This window comes from Hypomesus transpacificus, unplaced genomic scaffold (genome assembly GCF_021917145.1).
Source record: "Hypomesus transpacificus isolate Combined female unplaced genomic scaffold, fHypTra1 scaffold_124, whole genome shotgun sequence".
NCBI classification, from domain to species: Eukaryota; Metazoa; Chordata; class Actinopteri; order Osmeriformes; family Osmeridae; genus Hypomesus; species Hypomesus transpacificus.
The window spans coordinates 159,905-180,813 of record NW_025813703.1 but is presented as its reverse complement, the minus strand read 5'-3'; the positions used below and the strand labels follow the sequence as shown (position 1 = coordinate 180,813).

The 20,909-nt window shown below is 42.6% G+C and overlaps 3 protein-coding genes across 4 annotated transcripts; 1 reads left to right on the top strand and 2 right to left on the bottom strand.

Annotated features, from left to right (window-relative positions):
• Positions 1-66: 66 nt before the first annotated feature.
• vps28 (VPS28 subunit of ESCRT-I) lies at positions 67-4,226 on the bottom strand. The gene is made up of 10 exons (XM_047050607.1): positions 4,123-4,226; positions 3,433-3,500; positions 3,257-3,285; positions 2,988-3,025; positions 2,790-2,879; positions 2,603-2,708; positions 2,020-2,121; positions 1,490-1,543; positions 1,307-1,398; positions 67-1,079 (listed from the first exon to the last, which is right to left on the bottom strand). Exons 1-10 carry the CDS (start codon positions 4,200-4,202, stop codon positions 959-961), a joined length of 780 nt encoding a protein of 259 aa, XP_046906563.1. The 5' UTR covers positions 4,203-4,226; the 3' UTR covers positions 67-958.
• On the top strand, positions 4,221-7,398 carry LOC124488103. Of its 2 annotated transcripts, none has more exons than XM_047050605.1 (4): positions 4,221-4,464; positions 4,803-4,920; positions 5,052-5,205; positions 5,360-7,398. In XM_047050605.1, exons 2-4 carry the CDS (start codon positions 4,831-4,833, stop codon positions 6,355-6,357), a joined length of 1,242 nt encoding a protein of 413 aa, XP_046906561.1. In that variant the 5' UTR covers positions 4,221-4,464; positions 4,803-4,830; the 3' UTR covers positions 6,358-7,398. The 2 variants fall into 2 exon arrangements, with proteins under 2 accessions (XP_046906561.1, XP_046906560.1); XM_047050604.1 differs by having other exon boundaries at positions 5,049-5,205.
• cap2 (cyclase associated actin cytoskeleton regulatory protein 2) lies at positions 6,554-19,642 on the bottom strand. Its single transcript, XM_047050603.1, has 13 exons — positions 19,386-19,642; positions 15,609-15,736; positions 15,314-15,411; positions 14,632-14,709; positions 12,848-12,991; positions 12,260-12,345; positions 11,733-11,838; positions 9,925-10,108; positions 9,587-9,762; positions 9,217-9,340; positions 8,880-8,962; positions 8,528-8,671; positions 6,554-8,435 (listed from the first exon to the last, which is right to left on the bottom strand). The coding sequence occupies exons 2-13, from the start codon at positions 15,724-15,726 to the stop codon at positions 8,352-8,354; spliced, it is 1,425 nt and encodes a 474-aa protein (XP_046906559.1). The 5' UTR covers positions 15,727-15,736; positions 19,386-19,642; the 3' UTR covers positions 6,554-8,351.
• Between the last annotated feature and the right edge of the window lie 1,267 nt (positions 19,643-20,909).

The window sequence follows — 20,909 nt, the reverse complement described above, 5'->3', positions numbered from 1 at the left end:
AGAGGGCTAAAATGGATCATATTGTTTGTGCATTAAATTAAATAAAAGCCATGTTTGGAGGTAGAATTGTTTTTAAAAGGTGTTTCTTTTATTCGTGCTTTATTCTCTTTATTTTATGTACAATGATACATCTTAATAAATGTGCTCTTCCCTAATCCTAACTAAGGGGTTAAAAACCTTTTACTATGGTCCTCGGAGAAGGTAATCCCCATTATCAAATCAATTTGAACCCCAAAACACCCTCAAAAGTAAAAAGGACTTAGACATGTTCTCAAATAGTGCTAATATAAAATGTAATACAGAATGAAATATGAGGGGAAAAAAATACAGACATAGAAAATAATCAAATGTATTTCACCTACAGAAAAAAATGGGATTACGGTGTTACACCTGAGTGCATTTAAACCAACAGTGGATTTGGAGGGAAGAATTCATGTTTATCAAATAATCACCCTAAACTTTTAATAATTTACTGCGGATTATAAATTCTCAATTTGCAGTCATGTTCACAGATTTATCACACAACATGGCATTTCACCCCCAACAAGATATAACATGCTTTGAAAAAGACAGTGGATTAAAAAAATCCATCATATAAAGGCTTTAGCTGTGTCAGCCTTTCAAACACACCCATCTCCAATAATATTTCCGAAAGGTTTAACTGTCTTCTGCGCAACTGGCTAACAGAAGTCAGCCAGGCTTTTTGATGTCAAAATAACAAAAGTAAAGAATTTGGTCAAGCACACAGGCTGGGGAGCCTTGTTATAGGGCTGTGACAAGCTGGAACAACACTGTACAGGATGAACCCGTTGAGCAAGGCCACAACATCAAGTGCTGCTCTGATTCGAAGCTAGGATAGGGTCTGCACCAGAGAAGTTGGACAAGTCTAAAAAGGGTAGAGGATATAATGTATGGTGTCAAAGTCAGAACGGTCCCAATGGATGATGGGAACTGTAGTTTAGGAGGAGTGTAGAAAGCGGTTAAAGGCGTTGTAGGCCGACTCTAGGTCAAACAGCATCTGGCGCACCTGGGAGTCATCTAGCTCATCAGAGGCTGACATGCTGCTGAGGGTCGTCAACCTAAGGAGAAAGATCACAAATGTGGATTGACAGCCACAAATTGATTGACAGACCATTTGTTAAAAACTACATGACCATACAAAGTGCTGCTTGCATGCTGTACGTAGAAATGTGTCAATAAAATGTTAATTTAGGTGGTGTAGTAACACAAGCACAAAGAAATGTATATAAAAAGCTTTATGCAGCAGTTTCATAGCTTAAATATTATGAATAAATCTCTTTCTTACCAAAGGTTGACTTTGTCCTTGGCCTCAGAGTCAGGTGGCATGTTGCTCATTCTGTTCATGGTCTCCATAAGTTCTCTTAAGTCTGGCTGGATCTGATCAACGAAACAAACAAACCCAAACAATCAATCCACTAATCAAACATGACCAAGAGTAGAAGGTATGATTAAGGACAGGAACATGTACCTCATCCATGGCCCGGATCTCTAGTCTCAGCTTGTCCATAACAGTAATGAAGAGCTAAAGGAAGGAGAGGGGGAAATAACAATATTATTACACAATATGACAGACTTTTCCACTGTCCAGATTGTACATGCACCCATAACCTTGATCCTAACATGTCTCTTCTCGGAGGAGGATCAGTGTGTGACTGCTCTTGCCTGTGAAGCATTTACAGGCAGTTTAAGGTTTCCTCAAACAAATGTTTGTTTTATGGATAGTACTGGGAGCCATGACAGCCATCCACATTTTGTCACTTTAAGTAGCTTTTCATTGTTCAATGGATGGTCCTATTGGACAAATGCAGAAGTGGCAAAGCCAATCTGTTCCACCCTATGGAAGTTCCTTTTTAGAGACCAGTGCCTTCAACGTAAAAAAGAACTTAAAGTGCTGCAATGACCGTGACATTTTGCTGACTAGAAGCCAAAACCAAGCACTTAAAATTGGAAACCCTTAAGTGGAGGGGTTAATATGTGATGCATGCTGGAGAGACGTACAGATACTATATCTGCAATGCAACGATTGAGGTTGCCCTTGTCATCCTTGATGGTAATTGGTCGGTCCTCCTTGATTCTCTCCATAGCCAGCGGGCAGTCAAGCTGACAGACAACAGAGTGGGTGGGAATAATGTCAGTGTGTGTTAGTGAATACACAACATACTATACATTCCTCTTTAATACATGTTGTCATAAGGAGTACTGCAAATAGAAGGCACTGTTCAGTAACTTTAACACATCAAATGCTATACATTAGGTATATAATAGTATGCAGTATTTTATCAAACCATTCGGTGTGCCTCTTACGGTTCAACACACATAAACTGCGGTATTATGATATGCCTATAATTGTCCTAAACTTGATGACCATGGTAAAAAGACTGTATTAAACAAAAAAAGTATGTCTGCAAGCATTTATTGGCCACTGTCAGCAACACATCTAACATGATGTCTAATTTACGCCGTCATCACCGGGCGCATCCCTTGCAGCGTCGAGCTCCAGCAAGGACAGTCCACTCGTCAGCCAAAACACAACGATCTCTCGCTGCTGCCTTCCAGCAACCAAATCAGAACCACAACTCACTCTGTACTTCCTGCAGAAGTCATCAATGGACCCCACATCCGATCCCTGAACCTGTTTAAAGGCAGCCTTGTACTGGACCAGCAGTCTCGAGCAGGCAGCCGTGTACCTGAGTAAGACACCCCAATCAGTCTCCAAGTCCACACAAAACCATCTTGACACCCTGAGATGCTGTAAGGTAGGAACTCACTCATTGGGAGTGACACAGTCTTTGATGTAGGCCTTCTCCAGAGCTTGGAGGGTCTTGACGACAGCAAACAGCTCGGCCATGTTGTCAAACCTCCATAAAAAGACGATGATGGTGAGGCTTCATGTAATGAACGCAGGTACCAAGAAAGCTGGGACACTTGTTCATGTTTAGCCTTGTCAAGATAGAAAGGGCACTTACTTTTCTCTTTCTCTTGCATTTTTATACAATTTTACTTCCTAGGAATAGATTTTAAACATGCGTTAGACAACAGGTGTGATTTGGCTTCCCAACAGAAGAAAGAGAAAGAACCATCTCAAACCACAACAGCAATACCACACAAGTATTAACTCAGCATTTCTAATTGACAACATTGGATATTGTTAGACATAACAATCTCAACCCAGTGATGTTATTTGGATATTACATGGCTAAAACTACAGTAATACAAGACGAGTGGTGAGACTTACCTCATACAACTCTGGTTTATTGACAGGGGCTACAAAACAAACGGGCATACAAAGAGTCAGAACTATCAGGACTATGAGTAAAGGAAATGTAATACATAACATAATAATCTGATAACAGTACAATATGGCAGGGACAATGTTTCTTTATTTTTACTTTCTAAGGGTACAGTGCCTACCTCCTCCAATCCCTCCTGTAACTGGTATTCCATGGAACATGGTAGCAGCCGATGTCTCATGAGATGATCTGAAGATAACAACAAAGTTATTGATATTACATTTACATTATTTTAGACGACTTTGAATACAAAGCACAATTACAGCATACAATGGTACAGCAGATAATTCAGGAATAATAAACGAAAAAAAAAATGGAGATCGTAAATGCAGGCTAATCATTGGGTCAGACTGACACCCTATTTCCATTTAATCGAAACTGACACAGCAGGCTAATGATAACGACTATCAAAATTATAGTTGCTATAGTATAGTAGGCTGGGAGCTAGGTACGACCTAATTTACCAATAAAACTAATATCAGTCAGAAATATTTACGTAAATACTTAACAGCTTACAAACTTACAATAAACTATGGAATTTAGATGAGCACAAACTATTGCGATAATATATAGTTTTGCATTAGTACCTAGCATATAAATAAGCCACAACATTAGCTTTCAGCTAAGCTAACCTCCTCCATTTCCTTTGTGAATGTTTTAGCCGATACAAATACGCGTACGTATATACTGTAAACAGTATGTATACAAATACGTGTGAAATACTGTTAGTGCTGCGTATTGGGTTTCGTCGGTTATTACATGGACATTTCAAACACAGATCAACATTTATTGTTCATAATTTGAGACTCACCCCTTGGCCAAATGTAGTGACGTCAACCTAAACAACCAGCAAATGAAGGACCCCAAGCGAAAATACATTAGGTTACCCATTTGCCTTACTATAAATCACAATATTTAAGAGCTCAATGTTAACGATTTTTATTCCCATTACATTTTATTTTATCAATATATTTTGCACATAAAACATATGGTTTGATTTTTTTTTGCGTGAAGTTGACTCTGACGCTCATTACAGAAGGACATTCTGGCAACTCTGAGTCTGAGCGCGCGATACTTAAATAGAACAAGGACATCAACAGCGTCTCTGCAATCTGCCATAAAATCCAAATAAAAACAGCATCTCTACAACAAGGTACGCAATTAGTTTCACAGTAGCTTATTTATTAACTAATATTACACTTAATTGTAAGTACATGTCTTTTTTTCTATAATCAAACTAGATTTGTCGAGTAGACCTCGGTCAATCTCCACCTGCCTGGAACAATACTTTTCGGTTCGCTCCGAAATCAGCACTTCAAAGTACAATACGATCTTGTTATACATGCGGATATGCTAGCTATAAGTGAATCCTGTGGACTACTTAGCCATATTTTGACCTTCCTGGTGAACAAATGTTGTAACTAGATGTCCTTATTCACTCTGATAAAAAGACAGCTAGGATTCATATGCAAATCTCCTACTGTTTACCAGCCATCCAGCCAGCCAGGCCTGCTCTGCCATGATGAAAACCTCCAAATCAGCTCAGCAGACGTCAGAGCAGTGTGGGGTCTGGTTTGACACAGTGGATCTAAAAGTAAAAGCTAAAAAGGTAGAATATGTTGAATCGTGCTGACTGCTATGTAATCGTTATGTTGGCCATCTCTTCCTAATTAGTGTTTAATCAAGATAAGATTTCATGTATAGATTATTAAACATTCTCTGTATCTAATGTTTCAGAAGAAAATGGTCCTCCCCATCTCCAAACAGCTCAATCCCCTAGCAAGACATGGAGGATACCGATTGGGAGTAGCGTTAAACTTCACTCAGACTAAGATCCAGATGCCCAACACTAAACAGAGTTCCATAACTGCATTTTTAGCTCCAGCACACTGTGGTAAGTCTTTCTACACAGACAGAAACAAACACTTATTTAATTAACTCAGATCCATGTTTTAATATTATTGCTGTTAACAACAGATGTGATATGATTAAGGCATTCAATTTTTACTTGAATCACTGATGTGTTCTCCTATGAACTGGCCCAACAGTTGTCAACCAGGCACATGCAGAACCCAAAGTGGAGCCTGCCTTCACTTCATCATCTACCTCGACAGGAAGAAGCACCACCTCAACCAATCAAATGAGCTCTGGGACCAAACATAAACAAGAGATTGTCCCAGAGCTGTCTGAGGAGCACAGGGTGGATGTAGGCTGTGAGTGGAGCAGAAAGAAAATGGGGGAGACGGGGGCTACAGCATGGCCAGAGGAGGTCATCACCCTCCCTGTAGACATGTACCATGCTTCTGAACAGGAGAAGGAAGACAAAGGCACGGAGGAACCAAAAAGAAAGAGGGACATCTACAAACACTCATCCCAAATGGAGAAGGGCTCCCCGGGGGAGCCGTGTAGTGAGAATCTATGGAGCACCGGTAGCAGCCCACAGTACCGTCAGCATCTCGCTGAGCCCGATCAGATGGATTGTGTAACTCATGATTCAGAGGATCGGGATGTTCGGACTCGGACACAAGAAACTCCCAGAGCGAGGCATGAATGCACAGGAAGTGTGATGTGTGAGAGCCTGCTGAGTGAGGTCGGATTTGGACTGGGTGCTGAAGGGAGAACCTCCACACAGAGGACACCTGCCTCGACCCCCTGGATGTCACAGGATGGAGGCAGTCGAGAGAACCACCCTCTGTCGTCTTCGGCTGCATTTCCAAGGACAAGAGCTCCCCTCAGCCCACTTGGAAACGCTCCCCTCAGCTCTCAGAACAGGTGGATGGAAGCAAAACCACAGAAGGGTGTTCTGCATGGGCCTCTGAGTGACACGGAGATGTTGTTCACGCAGGACTCTGAAGGCTTCAGAGTGATAGCACATCGAGGCCCCAGTGTCCAATCCAGGAGCTGTCCAAAGTCTCACACTAACGTAGCAGCTGGTAGTAAAGACAGAGGACTGGCTACCTGTGTTGCACTAGATCAGGAAAATGAGATTTTTTTTACCCAAGACTCTGAGGGAAATATAGTCATCAAACATTGTGATTTTGTATGATATGTGTCCAGGATCTCTCCTTAAACAGATGGTAAAGATACAGATTGTATTTATCTGTCAAACACCTGCTTTGTACTTATACTAGTCTGTTTTCAAGCAAAGGGTTTTTTATCATTACTACAGATGAAAACACTAGCAGAAGACACTGAGACAAGTATTCGACAGTTTTTATTTAGAAAAACTTATAGTCACATTTATATTGTATTAATTTATGTTGAATTAAACTTACATGGTGAACTAATCTTCTATGCTGGTGTCTCTATGCATCTTTGCCCGATGCAAAACCCAGTACGTAATAAAGTTGGTCTAATAATAATTGATGGGCACAAAATGTCAATTTCTATTATGTTTTAGCATTAAGGTATACAGTGCTGGTAATTCATGATCATGTACTGTTGACATCAAAAGTATACAGACCCTTCTATGCACAATTACCCCACTTGACACAAAATATTCTTACGGTTGTAAAAGCTGCATTTTGAAAGGCTATGTATGCTTTTGATTTGAAGGCACATTGATTTATACTGAATTCCTCTACTAACAGACTTCTGAACAATTAGTTGCTTTATAAGAGCTGCTTGAACACAGTAAAAACTGGACAGGATTAAACCTCACTGAGTTTTAACTAGAATGTACAACACCATCAACATAGATAATCTGCTTTTCAGCATAATTGATCTTACATAATAGGCAAACACAAACAATTCTACGGCTTCTGTCATACTGTAACATACTGTATACTTTTAACTTATAGCATCTTCTAAGGCCTCAATTTAGTACGCCAGCCAATGAACCATCTGCACTGTTCTATATACTGTTTCAACCCCTTCAGCAGTCATGATTACTCCTGCCACACCTTCACCCTCTCTGCTGCCGATCAGCTCAAAAACACCCCAAACATCAAATACAAACAAGCACAAACCAAGAAACAGTGAAATACTGACCATCTTTAGGTGAAAAGAATCCCTTTTAGGTCTGAGACATACTGTACTTCACCATTTCAAATTGGATACGGGTGTAAATAGGAAGTACCTACTGTATGTAGCCATTACCATACTTATATAAGTGCCTTTATTGCTATGGCACACAAATGTAAGACAAATGAGGTGTTCTTCAGTGGTGAAGGCGGTACATGTGACAACAATTTATAAAGTTGAATTCCGACGTGTTAGACTATGGGTATAGTGGCATACACCCTGTAACTGGATGACATTTTGTGGGTGTCTGGGTGAGCACTCAGTGGAGTGATTTGAGGATTGTGGGTAATTGTGTTTCGTGATGTGTTGTTCATGAACGATTTGTTAAATTTTTACGAATCTTTAATATGACTCGGGAGTAACGAGTAGTCTCAGAGAGTGATTTGTTCATGTTCTCGTGGCCATGCTTCGTGAAAGTTGAATAGGCTCAGTAGAGGAAACAGAAATGATTCATTCGCCACTCTACAGGGTCTTCAGGTATGAGTCTTTAGTTCATTTTTCATGTGACTGACATTTCTGATGGTTTAAAATGAATCGGTTTTCAGCAAAAAATATTATATGAAAATGCGAATACTTTGAGCTATGTTCGAGAACAGAATTATTTTGGGGGGAAAGATAGTTTTCGCTATATTTTACTAGAGTTAATAAAATTGTTGGAATTTACCGGAAATGTAATTGTTATTTTTGTATGCTTTTAATTTGTAGAGTTATGGTTACAGACTATTTCTATACCTCCCCTACATTCATATGACATACACAAAAACAAGTTATGAATTTGATATAATTCTTATATATTGTTTTTTGTTATTGTAAATTACTTTGGCCAAGATAATCGAATTGTGAAAATCAAATACCGTGACAACCTATATCTCACTGCTAAACTACAACCTATTTTTGTATTAGCTTAATGCAGTAGTTTCTGCTTGCTACATTCGGTTACCATCATCTCCGTGCATTGAACCCATTCCCTTATCCACAAAAGCACAAGGGATGATGATGTTGGGGATGAAGCAGCGATCAGCCAGCGATCTCTGTGGGTTCCGTCACCAGTTTAGAACCATCCCAGACGGTCTTGAACTGCTCAGGGACTGGGAACTCTCTCTGTGGAACATGCAGAACGATAGAGAGGGTCAGCAAACACACACACTTACACACACACACACACGCACAGAAAGACACTGGGACACACTTACAAAGTCATCATCACCCTGAGGTACCAGGATATTCATCTCCGAGCTCTTTGCGCTGACTATCTCACAGTCTAGGGCCTCCTTGCTCAGGTAGACATGGCAGCCCTCTGTCTTGTTGATGGAGATGGTGGGAACCTTCCCTAGCACCTGAATAAGCAACAGAAGCAACACAACCAAAACTCTGTAAAAACAATATACAATGAGGTGGTACTGAGAAATGATTTGTAATCATTATCCCGGCATGTGTCCTAACAATTATGTAAATGTCTTCATATTATAGTTGGATTTCAGGATTTATACACAAAACCTGAGCTTTAATGTGAGTTGAGTTTCCTCAGTGAAAGTCTTTACTGACCTGCAATTTAATGTCCTTGGAATTGATGATCTCTACAATACCAACCACGTTGTCAAACACCAGTCCCAGCTTCTGACAGTTGTCTGTGAGAAGTCATCCTCATAATCATCAGGGTCATACGTAGTCTTATAGGTAACATGAATACATTACATTTACTCGTTTATAATTTGGCATTTACTCGTTTTGGTATCCATACAAATCTTGCATTTAGAAATCAAAGATCAGATAAGTACACAGGTGAATTCACCTATACAGTGAATAGGCAGTCGTACAATGCTAGACAGCATGTTAGCCAGTGCATTGTGTGGTGGTTAATGAATGGTAGACCGGGACTCACCAACAATGATGGAATTGATCTTGCCCCTGATCTGCAGGGTGGAGTTGCTGCAGCTGTAGATATAGGCAACCTGGCACAGCTCTGTGTCCTCGATGATCAGATCATGATTCTGCTCAAAGTTCTCCTGCAGGGATAACCAACAACAACCAGGAGGTAATTAGTCAGCGTCATGGGTTGACCTTAGCCTCCAAAGGCACATGCCACATAAGCTTATGTTTGTGTATTTACGCCTGTGAGTTTTTGCAGTTTGAATGCATAGACTAAGAAAGACTATGCCTTGAAAGTCCTCTAAAATCTGGCCCTACATGGGCAAACGGCTATCAGTAATGAACTGGTTTCTGTGTGTCGAACCAGCGGAAGAGACACGCACCACGCGCCATTTCTTTCCCTCCAGCTCCAGCAGAGGGGGTCTTTTCTGGGGGGGGCCTCTGCCAGAGAAGCCCCCGGGGGTCCTGTTCCTGGAGGGGTTGGAGGGGTGGACCCCTCCCTGGGATCGCAGGCTGGGGTTCTTGTGAGTCTTCTGGTTTTCCGAAATATGTTTCAGGCCTGGCAGAGAATGAGTGCATGAGAGAAGATGAAGCTATTTTTAATCTATACTCTGTCACCCCCCCCCCCCCCCCCTAGTTTTCTTCCTCTTAATCTATTCTCCTCATGTCCCTTGTTAGTTCTTTCACAATATGACTCATCAAACTCCTCTAGGCGACCTACCACTGGTAATGGCCTCCCCCTGGTTCAGCTGAGCGAACAGGGCTGCATGCTGGCTGGCCGTGCGATCTGGCTGGGGAGGCTCATCCATGGAGCTTGGGGGAGGTCCGGGGGGAGGGGGTGGGGGTGGAGGGGGGCAGGGGTAGCCAGGGACGGGCGTGCAAAGTGTCGAAGTAGCAATGGGACCCTGTGAAGAGGGAGTCACATGGGATGAATCGAGGAGAGCTTGCCTTGGTACAGGTCTAGCATTCACCACATTCTAACCTTTAAAATGAGTGGAAAAATCACATTTGAACCAAGACCAAGATGGGTTGAGTATATACCATTTTTGGAACCTACCCTGACCTCTACCCAGTAGCGTACAGGAATTTATTGACCGATTTAAGGAATACTGACGGACGACCTAAGGACACCTGTGACATCATTTTGGCACGGAATGTCCAGCAGGTTCAGAAGCACGTGATGGTCAGGCATCCACACACTTTTGGCCATATAGAGTTCATTCACAGACTCAGAGACACACACACACACCCACACCCAGACACACACAGACACACACCTCTCAGTCTGTCTTCCAAATCCACAACAGCCAGCCCAGCTGCCAGAGTCTGTCATACGGTCCATCAAAACTTAAACAACGTCAGCAACTGCTGGCCAAGTGCACACACACACACACACAGTGGTGCTGTGGGTCATGAAAAGTTCATCTCTCACGTTCAGTTCCTGTAGGGTAGAGCTCATTATTAAGTTCACTCCATGACCTGCAGTTCTACGTGTTGCACATTTAGTATGCTGTAACTACAAAACCCTCCTGTTCCCCTACAGTAACCATTTAAGCATAGCGAATGTATGAGATCCAAATGATTTCGTGCGTTTTTGACTTGTTTGTGTTGTGTACGTGTGTTCCTGAGTTAACACGCGTGTGCTTGTGTGTGCGTGGGGGGGGGGGGGGGGGGGGGGGGGTTGTGTATGTGTGAATGAGCGTGTCACTAACCCTTTTGGACAGCAGGCGTCAGCTTCAGGGAAACTAAGCCGGGTAGTTTAAGTTACACTGCGGTGTGTTAGGGAACAGGTGTGTCTGGCTCAACGCACACTAGCCTTTTTGTTGGTTTTCTTCAGCGAAGAAAGAAAACCGTCATTCAACTAAAGACTAAGTGCCACCTGTTGATACAGCACACTTATTCCCCCGCTTGCCCCCCTGCTCTGGCTGACGGCAGGCCCCACAGCTGACACACACGCACATGCGTGCACGTCAGACACCAAAAAACACACACGCACATGCGTGCACGTCAGACACCAAAAAACACACACGCACATGCGTGCACGTCAGACACCAAAAAACACACACGCACATGCGTGCACGTCAGACACCAAAAAACACACGCGCACGCACACAGTTTCACGTTGACTTTCGGTCGCAAAAACGGACACTTTCTTTCCCAAGGATGCCCTGGTGTTTATACAAAAGCACACTTTCTTGAAATGAGTCATTCCCTAATGGCGGAACAAGAGGGACATCTTACACAAACACTGGTGGACAGAGTACAAGGCAGGAGGGGACATGACCCGATGTACTTGCTGTTGCCAGCAGCCATGACTCTTCCCTAGATCACAAGCTATCTCCGGACAGATCAAGTCCCAGGCCTAAGTTGTTACTACAGAGCTAACATCTGACGTAAGCACTCATACATAGTAAAAGTGGGTGGGATAGAGAAGAGAGGGGGGGGTACAACTCTTCAATTGAAACCCAGCGTCCACCCAGGTTCCAACCCTCCCCCGGCAACGACATCTGTGTGTGTGTGTGTACTCACCGTGTTGCTCCAGACAAGACCAGTAGTGTGGTGCTGTCTGATGTAATTCTGCAGCTCTGTCCAGATTGACAGGTAGGAACGTACCCACTCCACATGCTGTTTGTTTCTGGAAACAAAACACAAACACACACACATAAAAAAAGAGTACACACATAAACAGGGTACAGTCTGTCAAGAGCGAGATATAAAGAGAGAGGAGCATTAAGAACAGTCTTTTTTAGGATGGGTACTTCCAGGAGTCCAGATCAGACACTGACCTTCAGGGGGACTACAAGGCTGTGTTCATATGTAGCTGAAGAGTCATTTAGTAGACACTCTTACCTAGAGCAACTTACAGTAAGTACAAGGACATTCCCCCGAGGCAAGTAAGGTGAAGTGCCTTGCCCAAGGACACAACATCATTTTGCACAGCCCGGGTATCGAACCAGCAACCTTCTGATTAAAAGCCCAATTCTCTAACCGCTCAGCCATCTGACTCCTGAGGAGGAACACCTGAGGAGGAGCACCAGGAACACAGTGCTACGTACGAGTCTTTGTAGTCCTTAAGGACTCTGTTGGTGTAGAAGGTGGCAGCATCGTTCATCTCCTTGACGTAGGGACAGGGCTTCTGAGTCTGAGGCACAACAACAGACAGAGAGACAGACAGACAGACAGAAAGATGTGGTTCAGAATGCAGAAATATGTACATGTCGATTGACATTCATGGAGATATACACATAACCACAAAGAGATGTGCTTTTCAGCAATTCCTGTCACCCCTTATTTTCTAAACATCCCTGTTTGGTGCAAAAGTCTGACTTTAAGATACAGTGTGAAAACACACAAACAGGTGTGGCTCCTGTAGTTCCGGTAACGGAGAGGCCGGCCACGTTGACTTCAAACAGATTTGACGCAAATCATTTGAGAAGAATGTGTAGTCAAATTGTGTAACACAAACCTGGCATCAAGTCCAGCTCATTCAATTAGCATTTCAAGTAGTAAGGCTTTAACGTTTGGGGTCATTTTGGTGTTATACCAGCAACATTCAAGGCAAGCAGGAAGTGTGTTAGTACTGTATTTGTGAGAATGTCTATCAGTATATTTGTGTGTGTGTGTGTCTGTGTGTGTTCCCTCACCACGGCGACCCAGCCCAGCGCTGGGATGCTCTCACTGACAGCCGACAAGTGGTTAAAGAGGCTGCTCCCACGGTTACGCTCCCGAAAGCTCTGGATCAGATGGATCTGCTCCGATATGGGTTTCAACAGGTCCGAGAGCACTGTCTGGGAGGGGGGGGGGGGGGGGGAGGGGGGAGGGGGGGGGGGGATGGAGGAGAGGGAAACAGAGGAGGGGAAGTTGAGGGTTTGGTTCGACCTAGGTGAAAACATTATTGGTAACAGTCAACAGAAACTCTAACTCCAGGCTCCCAGCTCCAGCCTCCCTCCCCTCAGCAGCATTCCAGAGTCCCACTGGCCATGTAAGGCCCTGAGCTCTACCCATGTTTACAGTTTACCTTCACTCAGCCTCCACACAACCAGGAACAAGAACACTTTGTTTCCCTGGTGTTAAGCTAGCAGCTACAGACCTTATTTTTACCTGCATCTAAGAGGCCTTTGCTATGTACAATGTACATTTGTAGATAGGTAACCTAATTTTATAGCTGCAGTGATACAAAACAGGGCGTCGTTTCTGTGTGTTATAATATGACGGGGAGGTCACATGGATTTTGTTCTTATACTGTGGCAACTGATACGATGTATAATGCTGTGGTTTGTACTACAGTAAGATAAGAATATCCATTGTGTACTTGTAAACATTCATGTGCAAACTGAATTACAGAACTGCTGAATTCAGCGATTCCAGTGTTGGTGTAGATGCGCGAGGAAATCAGACGCACATGAATTCCATAACGCAGTACAGATGGGCCTTTAACTGGACCAGCGGCTGGTTCAGAGGGCATTCCCACAGTCTGCCACTGGAACTCATGGTCCCATTGAAATCAATCTGAGACAGTGAGGTAGGTATTTGAGGAAAAATATTGACATTTGCGAATTTAAAATATTTAATAATAATACTATCCTGAGACAAATACAACGTACGAGAGGAGTGTGTCATGTCGTGTGTTTGCCTATGCCAATCCTGCTCTTATTGTCCAGTCTACATGTCTCTGTTTGCATCTTAACTGTGCGTATGAGAGACTTGGCATCAAGCAACATACACCCCTCCCCCCCCCCCCCCCACACACACACACACACAGGAGCTCAAATATAGAACATGGCCATAAAAAGACACAGAGGACAGGCCGAGAGAAAAGCCAGAGGTTTATAAGAGTCCCTCTGCTGACCAGGTTCTCCCAGTTCTCCACCAGGCCTCTCTACATAGTGGGCGGAGCTCAGGCCATCAATGGTCTTTTTAGACGGCGAGTCAGCGTGAAGGAACCCCCAGCTTCAAGCTGACGGCCCTGGGAGGAAACAGGATCAGGAGTGGGAGACTGTTTACATGTGGATGATCCACTGGGATTGCTGGCTGGGACACACGTTCAATTCACTTATAAATGTCCTAAAAGAATGTATGATATATGACTCATATAAATAAAAAATAAAGCAAGCTGCATCCCAGAGAGAACCAAACATCAATGGGATGATTTCACGCTAATACCCCTATAACATGAATGAATACATTTGGCAAGGTGTTGCCTTGACGTTTTGCCATGCTCATCCACGGTGTAACTCACGAGTAAGTCATCCACTCATCCACTGAGACAGATTTATTAGGAATGAAATTACACGCTGAAGGATAACAAGCCTAGTTGAAACATCTACAGGACATTCTCCAAACGGATTGAATCCGTTCCGTGTTGAGAACGTTGGACTGGCATTGATGAAAGGTAGACAAAGGAAGTAGGAATGTTACGTAGTTGTACCTGTGCAGGCTCTTGGTGTGTGGCGGTCATTTTGAGGAAAGTCCTTTGGACCTGCAGGGCATTGTTCACCATCTCTGCCTGTCAATTGCAAAGGTCAGGGGTAAAAAGGTCAAAGCTCTGATACATTATCGACTTCAAAAACAAAGTCATAAGCTTGTTTGTCCAAAGCAGATATTGCTAAGTGACATAAAATACATGTTGGTTAATGCCAGATTAAACGACTGAAAGCACTGTCTCTTTAACACTCCTCTCTATGCAGAGCAGACAAACTGTTTCTGGATGAGGACCCAAAAGGCATGTCTAGCATCGGGGAATAGACCTCCTCTTAAGGAGTAGGGAAACCCAGGGAAGATTTGCCCCTAAAAGGAGTTTTCCCAACTTACAGAACTCACCCAAACACCTCCTCACTCAGTCCGATGGGAGTGTGAGGCACAAAGAACTGTTTTCTTTGGAGGTCGAGACACAAGAAGGCAAACAGAGTTGTTTTTGTGTGTTGGAGTAATTTCCCACCCATAGCTCAGGGTTCACGGGTCTTTTTTTGACAATATAACCCTCAAGCTTGTGTATCCGAGAATTGGCCTCAGGAGCACCATTCTGGAAATCCTTCTACTCTCACTGGGGCAGAGCGAGGGCCCTGAAAGCTTCAACTAGGAAACACACACGTACACAGAGGGGTACTCACGTGTTTCTCCACATCTGCACCTATCGCACGGCTGTTCCTCAGGTACTCTGACACTGGACCCCGCAGCAGACAGTCATAGGCCTCCACGTACTGGGACACTGCAGAGAAGAACGTGTTTTGAAATGTGTTCCGTTTGGTATGATACCTACCACAGCCAAGTGTAGAACTTATGACAGTCAAGGGTAGAACTTTCCACAGCCAAAGATAGAACTTGCCAAAGCCAAAGGTACTGTAGAATTCAAATCTGGTTCCAAAATGATAACAGACTTTAATTCATTCACGAATGGAGATTTACCTCCGCTGATGCCATTGACACAAGCCCCGTTGTCCATGCCATTCGACGCCTGCATCTTAAGGGACACCTGCTCCAGGCGAATCACAGTCTGCTCCAGACGTTCCACGAGCGTTTCCATGTCGACAAGTCTGTAGCGGGAAAGTGAGAGGTAGCAAACCGGCCCACGACAGCTCCAGGACCGCAAAACGATAAACCATGGATACCCTAACTATTAAGTGTGGACAATTGAATATAGTTCCAGAATTTCCCAGAATCCTCTTGTGCACAAAATATTTGGATGTTCTGTGAATTTTATTTGATTGTGAATGAATAATTTCAAAAGTGCACAAGAATTAAGTAAGTGGGCTGGTCCCTACAACCAATCAGGACGGTACAATCGGGGGTTGTGTGAAAAGAAGGAAGTCATTCTGTAAAGATGGACACAACCTAAATTCACAAGACTGACATGGACATTCACCCACCTGAAGATAAGGGTTTTTGGAGACTCTCAACATCTCCCAAGGGTTACTACATCAAGAACCTTGTGTGAGGATTTAGCAGTGGCTGTCATTCCATCTCAGTCTGATGTCTCAAGAACACCTGGTGCAAAGCCAAGTTCAATGACCTCAGCTGGAGTTTGGAGGTACAGAGGCAGTCATGTCTCGTAGCTCATGAGTGTCCTCACAATATATCTCCTATATTATCATTCGATACAACTTCTATTGATTTGAAACTTATAGTCGATAGATATGCAAAACCACCATTCATTGTGTATATCCCGTTTTCATTTCTATCTCCATCGACAACAGAAGCAGGTCAGGTGGGGCTCCTTACTCTTTCATGCGTTCCCCTCTTCCACCCCAGCAATCAATCCCAGAGAACACACTTTCACATGAAAAAACTAAAGTGAGGAAGAATTGTGAAGCGTGGTGTAGTGGGGGTCTCAAAGCAAGGATTTGCAGTAATTATCTAGAGGTTGAAGGGTTCCAGGTTATCTGCAGTGTATTTCCTAGGCAGGGAAACACGGTCAGGAGAGGTGTGCAGACTGGTTATGGCCTTGTGACACCCTTATAGAGTATTATCTTGCCAGTGAGAAATGCCAACCATGTGAGACCTCAGAGGGGTATTTCCAATGGTCAGTTTAACCAGTCCAGGATTGGGGGGTAGTGTGGGTTGGCAGGCTTTTGTGTTGGGCCAGGACATCCATAACCACACACAAACATAAATTCATGTTGTGTATCGTGGTTTTTTATGAAACTTGAATCACAATTCGTTTGATGAATTTGTTTTGATTTGTCCATACAAAACTTTCCTCTCATTCTTTCATTCATCGGTGTCTCTCACTCCCTTCTTACGTTGTGTAAGAAAACACTGACGAAAAGGACATTTGGTAGGAGAATCGACACAAATGCACCCAAGGAAAAGAAATGAATGCCTGAAGTGTCGTTCATTTGCCAGCTGCATTACACAAGAGTGGAAGCATGGTTTCACCCTACGTGTGATAAGTGATAGACTTTTGGGAGTTCATGGACCCAGGGGCGCCGTATAGGGGGGAAAAGTTAGGCCCCCTGACTCAAAAAAAATTATAGAAATTATAAACTTTTTTTAATTTTTTTTTCATGGGGCCCAAAATTCCTGGCTGCGCCCCTGCATGGACCATAACCCAAAACAAGTTCAAGTTCAAGTCTTTTATTTGTCAGGTACACAGAACAACACAAGGTCAGACTGGCTACTGAAATTCTTAAGACAAGACAACGCAAGCACCTGGCATAACATGACATATAAGTACACAGAACATAATTTACATCTATGCTGAGCTTAAATAAGTGAAACTTCCTAAATATACAGATAGCAATCGACTATACTAACCCTAATACTAAAACTCCCTAAATATACAGACAACAATAAATGATACACTACAGCCTACTAACCCTAAATGCACATAACACCTATAACAACCCTATAACCTAAACTAGCCTCTACCGGCACAGAATCACTGACTCAGTCAACAGGTCATAGGTCCCACAACAGCTATGGTCTCCTGCTGTATGTACCACAGCCAGGGAATATAGGACACCCCTATCGGTGAGTTCTTCTTGGTACACAAGTTCCCACAGCAATATGAGACAAAGTATTGGAATGTTGGCAATAATATACAAGTTATTGTTGAATCTGAAGAAGAAACATTGGGAGTCAACAGCCCTGTGGGTGCAAGACAAAGGCTTTATACCAAGATCTGGACTCCTTAGCAGAAACTGTAGCCTAGTTCTGTTACCATAGTCACACAGACACATTGCAGCTAAAACACCCTCCCAATCGTCAGCTGCGAAAGCAGACATTTTACAGAGAGCAGAATGACCTTAGCCACGTGCTCAATCTCATCTCCTGAACCCTGTGACCAGGTATCTGATCTGGGCTATATTGAGCTAGAACTGCAAAACTGTATCTGTTCTACTGGCTCCCAGCTGGTCCATAGGATGGACATATGTCTTGGGGCTCCACGAGTCTTCCTGTAATACACTGTAGTAAGACTTTAATCCCTTTCAAAAGCATCAGTCAACAGTGTTTCAGGAAAATTGATTTATTGATAGGTTTTGTACGATTGAAATGAACATATCTGGGCCCACAATGGCATCGCGAGCGGTGGTCGCTGTAAGCTCTAGGTCTATTTAAGTCACAGGCCTCACCTCCTGTAATATTCCAATGAGAAAAGGTTTAAAGCTTGTGCCGTTTTAGTGGAATTTTTGCCACTGGATTCCAGTAATATTGCATCAATTATAAATACCATTGGAATAAATATAGGCCTAGGTGGTCAAACAAAAGAGCGTTTAACCCAAGGGGTCTTACCCTTTGTTGTAAAATTACAACGTCACCTTTAGCTCTTTAATTGCTCATTTCTTTTTTTTGAAAGACCAAATTCATCCAAGTTCAAGTCTTTTATTTGTCAGGTACACAGAACAACACAAGGTCAGACTGGGCGCTGAAATTCTTAAGACAAGACAGCGCAAGCACCTGGCATAACATAACAGTACACAGAACATAATTTACATATATGCTGAGTTTAAATAAGTGAAACTTCCTAAATATACAGATAGCAATAAATAATCCACTGTACTAACCCTAATACTAAAACTTCCTAAATATACAATAGCTTTGCAAGGCTACACAATAGGACCCATTGGTTATGTAAATGTGGTCGTTTAAAAAATAAATAATTGCAAATGTATTTTTTGGAGAGCTAAAGGTGATGTTGACATTTTAAATCGGGTCTTACAGGGTTAAGCATTTAAAGTGATTATGCTCTGATAAACATCAGGCCATATCTTGTTTGCGTGACTCATCAATATTGTTGACATGATGTCTTGTGTATCGAACAGGGTCTTTCCCTCTGACAAGGATGCTCGTATAGTCATCGACATCATGCTGAATATGATTAAAAACACACAACAAAAACCAGATGGCACACGGGTTTAATGTCTATAGCCTAGTAAGTTAACGGAATAGTCGTTTTCTGGTTGCTAATAGTTAATAGCTAATAGATAGTTGCTAATACACAGTGATAAAAATACAAGTCACCCATAGGCAAACAGAGCGACGTTTTTCCTTCCTCGTGTTTCCTTTAATTTAACCAAATCAACAAACTGGACAAGTGCGCACATTTCTATTCTCAAAGCTACCCGGCGGTCGGTCGCACAGTCCACCGATTACCGCCGCACACCTTGTCCCTCGATCCAGTCGTCCAAAACACACAGAGACATTTGTTAGGAAACAAACACAAGAACACATAACATAAATTACCTTTAAATGTAGGCCCCTAGTGATTCTTCACGTTGTGCTTTCGAAGATTTTCTAATATCCCGGGAAAGATATCGGTGCCTTCCGTCTGCTGCGTCGTACGCAGCCTTCCTGTCAGTCAATGCGCAAAGGACCCTAAACTTCCGGGACTTCCAAATTAAGAAATATCTAGGAAGCTCTCACTGGAGTGGTCAAATCCCCACTAAGTGACAGTAGGTTCCAATCTCTAGGTCTCCAAAACTGCACCCCCACCCCAGACACTGATTCTAAATATGGAACGTCTGGTTGACGTTGTTGCACAGGCAGCTTAGTCTCTGTCCAGGCAGGCCCATGGCAATGGCATGGTCCTGCACATACTAGTTCTGCATTTGTGAAAGGAATTTTAAAATAAATACATTTACATCCATTATAAACATTATCTTCAACAAGGGATGTTCATCATTCAATGTAAAGTTTAGACAGGATCTTTGATGACCGTCCATCAATCCTTCTGTCCCTCCCTCCCTACAACCATCCATTCCATGCCTGTCCTTCATAAATCCATCCCAGAAGCTCTCCTTACATCCAAGCAGCTATGATTTCTGGCCTGCATATTTTTGCGCTGTCATGCTACTCCAGATATATGAGCCAGCATACTGTTACAGTGCGGAAATAGAGTCTGCTCCCCTCAGTGACAACAACATATGGGTGGCAGGCCTTTGAGCATAATTTATTAATTACAAAGTTTTAAATCATTGATTGGCTTCCATTGGATACTCCGTTTTCTCTTTACCTCTCTGGCGCTATAGGCTGACAGGAGTGCCCGGCGTTATTCAGGGTGTTGGATCCAAAATGGTGGAGAGCTCTTGTGTGACGGTGTTACACCGCAGGACACTGTCACCATGGAACTCCGTACTTTGTCTGATATTTGGTCAATGTTGCCCTCAATGCTATCGAGTACATGATAATATATATTTAGATTCACTGTGGTTGTCCTTGAGCTGGAAAATGATACACTGTAAATAAAAAACATTTTTTTAAACATAGAACCTTTTATTTTAATTTAGAGTAAATAGCATTGAATATCTAGAATAAAGTTTTATACCAACAAGACCATTGCATTTAAATAGTAATAACACTTTACATGCCTTCATCCAGTGACAATGAAAAGCTTCATTATAAAGTTTTTTTGTCATTTATTTTCATATTTTCCCTTGTAAGAAATAGTTCAAGTATAAAAATTCCCAACAGTGTAAAATAGCTGATATCTGATAGCTGATATAAAATATCTGATAAATATTAAGAGCAAAATAAGCACAGCTATTGAAACCTTGAAAATGACTTTACATTCTAATGTATAAAGCAGCATTTTTGCTTTCTGACAGTATTTTACGTCTGTTTTGTCTTTTCAACAGAATAGGCAGAGTACAATCTGAATGCAAATTGGCCTGCATTTAAATAAAGTTTCATACAAAAGCCATCAAACTAGCCAGTGATGACATCATGGCCTAAAGATTCAAAAAAGGCAATAACAGAATACAGTGTACA

Coding starts and splice junctions, on each gene's coding strand:
- cap2 (XM_047050603.1), bottom strand. CDS start 15,726: ATGGAAACGCTCGTGGAACGTCTGGAGCAGACTGTGATTCGCCTGGAG. Junction 12,346..12,847: donor CGCTGGGCTGGGTCGCCGTG/GTGAGGGAACAC, acceptor GTTGTGCCTCAG/ACTCAGAAGCCCTGTCCCTA. Junction 8,436..8,527: donor CTCAGGGTGATGATGACTTT/GTAAGTGTGTCC, acceptor CATGTTCCACAG/AGAGAGTTCCCAGTCCCTGA.
- vps28 (XM_047050607.1), bottom strand. CDS start 4,202: ATGGGTAACCTAATGTATTTTCGCTTGGGGTCCTTCATTTGCTGGTTG. Junction 3,501..4,122: donor TCACTACATTTGGCCAAGGG/GTGAGTCTCAAA, acceptor TGTTATCTTCAG/ATCATCTCATGAGACATCGG. Junction 3,286..3,432: donor TACAGGAGGGATTGGAGGAG/GTAGGCACTGTA, acceptor TTTGTTTTGTAG/CCCCTGTCAATAAACCAGAG.
- LOC124488103 (XM_047050604.1), top strand. CDS start 4,831: ATGATGAAAACCTCCAAATCAGCTCAGCAGACGTCAGAGCAGTGTGGG. Junction 4,921..5,048: donor TAAAAGTAAAAGCTAAAAAG/GTAGAATATGTT, acceptor CTAATGTTTCAG/AAGAAAATGGTCCTCCCCAT. Junction 5,206..5,359: donor TTTAGCTCCAGCACACTGTG/GTAAGTCTTTCT, acceptor CTGGCCCAACAG/TTGTCAACCAGGCACATGCA.